Source organism: Trypanosoma rangeli (genome assembly GCF_003719475.1).
Source record: "Trypanosoma rangeli strain AM80 chromosome Unknown Tra_15.4_contig_00923, whole genome shotgun sequence".
NCBI lineage: Eukaryota > Euglenozoa > Kinetoplastea > Trypanosomatida > Trypanosomatidae > Trypanosoma > Trypanosoma rangeli.
Genome location: NW_021706678.1, coordinates 1 through 2591, shown reverse-complemented (window position 1 = coordinate 2591; position 2591 = coordinate 1). Strand labels below are relative to the sequence as shown.

The window sequence follows — 2591 nt, the reverse complement described above, 5'->3', positions numbered from 1 at the left end:
CGCGTCTCCAGCCACGTCTCCAGCGCCTGCAGCGCCTCGTGCACACGGTCCATCGCGCCGGCGGGCAACGGCTCGCCACAGAAGGCCTGCAGCACAAACGGCGTCACGGCCGCGTCCAGCTCCGTCGTCGCGAAGTCGAGCCACATGTCCACCTGGCTGCCCTCCAGCGGCGTGCGGCCGTACAGGAAGCCGCCGCTCCGGTCGAGGCGCGCGATGTGCCGCAGGATGGCGTTGGACTCGAAGATGCAGCCCTCCTCCGTCTGCAGCGCGGGGTAGCGGCCGCACGGGCTGCAGTTGCGGCAGTACTCCGCCGTCTCGTTCTCGCGGCCGTACTCGCACGGCTTGAGTGTCACGGGCACGTTGGCGAGGGCCGCCGCCACAAGAATCTTGTGCGTGCGCGCGTTCTCAGGGTTCACACCGCTCCACAGCGTGAGTGACATGGCGTGTGTGTGTTTGGGTGTGTGTGTTAGCGTATATACCTGCAGAGCAGCTGCGCGGCACAAGAGTGAAAGATCAGCAAAAAATGGGAGAGAGAATGGGACGGCAGAGGAACGTGAGTGACAGGCAGACGCAGCAACAGAGAGGCGGAGAGACGACGGAGACACACGCACGCAGAGGCTGCGGAATGGGTGCGGTCAATCAAAGCAACAAAACACAAACAAACAGAGAAACACAAAACAAACCCCGTGAAGTGAAGCCGAAGGGTGAAGGCGTCCGCCGAGCAGTGGGACGACCAGCACACACGCACTCCCTCTTTCTCCTCCCGCACAGCCCAATCCAGGAAAAGAAAGAGAGAAAGGTCGCCCACCGAAAGCAATGAAACAATTAAAATGATAAAAACAGTTACGGTGCTCCACCCACGCAGCCACGAGGCCGGCAGCGTGCGTGTGTTGATGGCAGCGGCAAACAGGAGGGGGAAGGGACGCCACCCATTGGGATGTGCGTAGCAAACGACCATTGAAACAAAAGTGAAAACAAAAAAGCAAAGGAGTACCCCTCAAAGCACAGGAGAGGAGTTGGCCCACAGAGACGGCACGCAAACTCGGTGCACAAACACTCCGCGTCGCCCCGCCAGGGTGTGTGTGGGTGTGCGGGTCCCCGCAGCAGTCACTCCCCAGCAGCACAGGCAACAGCAGCCGTCAGCAGCAGCAGCAGCGTGCCACGCACCCACACAGTGAGCGTGTCGCTGCCATCCGCATTGCCTTTTGTGTGTTTCCCACCACTGGGGCTGCTGCTGGTCGTGGTTGTAGTGGCGCTTCCACCATCGCTGCCGGCGGGAGTGTTGGAAGTGGAGGTGCCGGATGGCTGTGCGGAGGCTGAGGGTGCTTGCACCGCACCGTCTCCTGTGGCTTTTGATGAATCCACAGCGCCAGTCGGTGATGTTAATGTTCCCTGACTCCCTGTGGGTCCCGCACTGCCCGACTGCTCAGCAGCATTAGGAGCGGAGACTCCAGTACCTGCACTGCTGCCTGGCGAACTTCCGCCCTGCTGAGTATCCGCAGAAGATGGCGCTGTTGCTGCTTGTGATTGAACCCCTGGATTGTGTCGTCCAGACATTTCTCCAGTTGCGGGTTGATGGGGTGGTGATACCTCACAATTGTCTAAAGTGCCAAGTGAAACTCCAGGAGTTAGAGTAGTGATGGGTTTACCGTTAGAGAGGTCGGAAGATTCACTTTCGCCATCCGTCGTACAGTCCATCGTGAACGTAGCATCATTACTCTCTTTCCCTTCTGGGTGTGAAGGAGAATTCCCCAAGATGTATAAACACCATGTATCGGCGTATGTGCAGATGGTTTCACTTTCACTGTCGTCTTTACCGGCCGTCTCAACCCTGCGAAGCCCATCGTAATTCACCGTCTGCGAACACTCCTTCCAATCGTTCTTGCCAGAAACACGCCAACATATCTTCCCTTCATTGCTCGGACACAACACATCCACCTTCACATTGGACGTCGCCCCGCACACGGAGGAGCAGCAGCCGCACAGCAGCGCAAGCACCGCCAGGGCATACACCGCACGGCGCCGCACTGTCGCCATCGCCATCCGTCGTGGTGTTGGTGGTTGTGGTGGTAGCAGAGTCGCTAGGAGCACTGGGCTGATCTATCAGGCATCGGGGGTGAAAAGCAAAAGGCAGAGGCAGTGACGAGTACAGCGGCGGAAGGGCAGAGAGAAGAAACAAAAAGGGCAGCAGCTCCCCGAGCTCACGGAGAGGGAAAACTCGGCCCGCACGGCACCACCGGCACAAAATAAATATAAATTCACACCCCAATTTATATCGTGTGGCTGTGGCCGGGTGGGTGCCCGCAAATGCGCAAAGAAAAGACGGCAGGAGAAGACCAGCGGGGTTGGGGAGGGCACGGCAGTCACGCAAAAGATTGAACACGTCGAGGAGGCCGCGCCCCAAAAGAAAAGGCATCGCGCCCGCCAGCGCAGCGCACTGCTTTACAACTGCAGGCTCCTCCTCCTCCTCCTCCTCCTCGCCGGTGTCGCTGGGTCCCTGCGCGGGAAGGCGCGGTGTGCTGCAGGGGCCGCCGCAACCCCTCCGCCGCGCGTACCACAAACTGGTGCGGTGCGAGAAGAGAAATAAACAG

General features: G+C 59.4%; 2 protein-coding genes across 2 annotated transcripts, besides 2 other annotated features; both read right to left on the bottom strand.

Annotated features, from left to right (window-relative positions):
• Window positions 1-2: 2 nt before the first annotated feature.
• TraAM80_10370 (elongation factor 1-gamma (EF-1-gamma)) lies at window positions 3-440 on the bottom strand (the record flags this gene model as incomplete). Its single annotated transcript, XM_029386994.1, has 1 exon — window positions 3-440. A coding segment is annotated over one exon (438 nt), but the record flags the coding sequence as incomplete, so codon positions are not given.
• A 667-nt stretch (window positions 441-1107) lies between these two features.
• TraAM80_10369 (uncharacterized protein) lies at window positions 1108-2043 on the bottom strand (the record flags this gene model as incomplete). Its single annotated transcript, XM_029386993.1, has 1 exon — window positions 1108-2043. The coding sequence occupies one exon, from the start codon at window positions 2041-2043 to the stop codon at window positions 1108-1110; it is 936 nt and encodes a 311-aa protein (XP_029233150.1).
• A 2-nt stretch (window positions 2044-2045) lies between these two features.
• Window positions 2046-2071: a microsatellite.
• Window positions 2072-2455: 384 nt separating this feature from the next.
• Window positions 2456-2479: a microsatellite.
• Window positions 2480-2591: the final 112 nt, after the last annotated feature.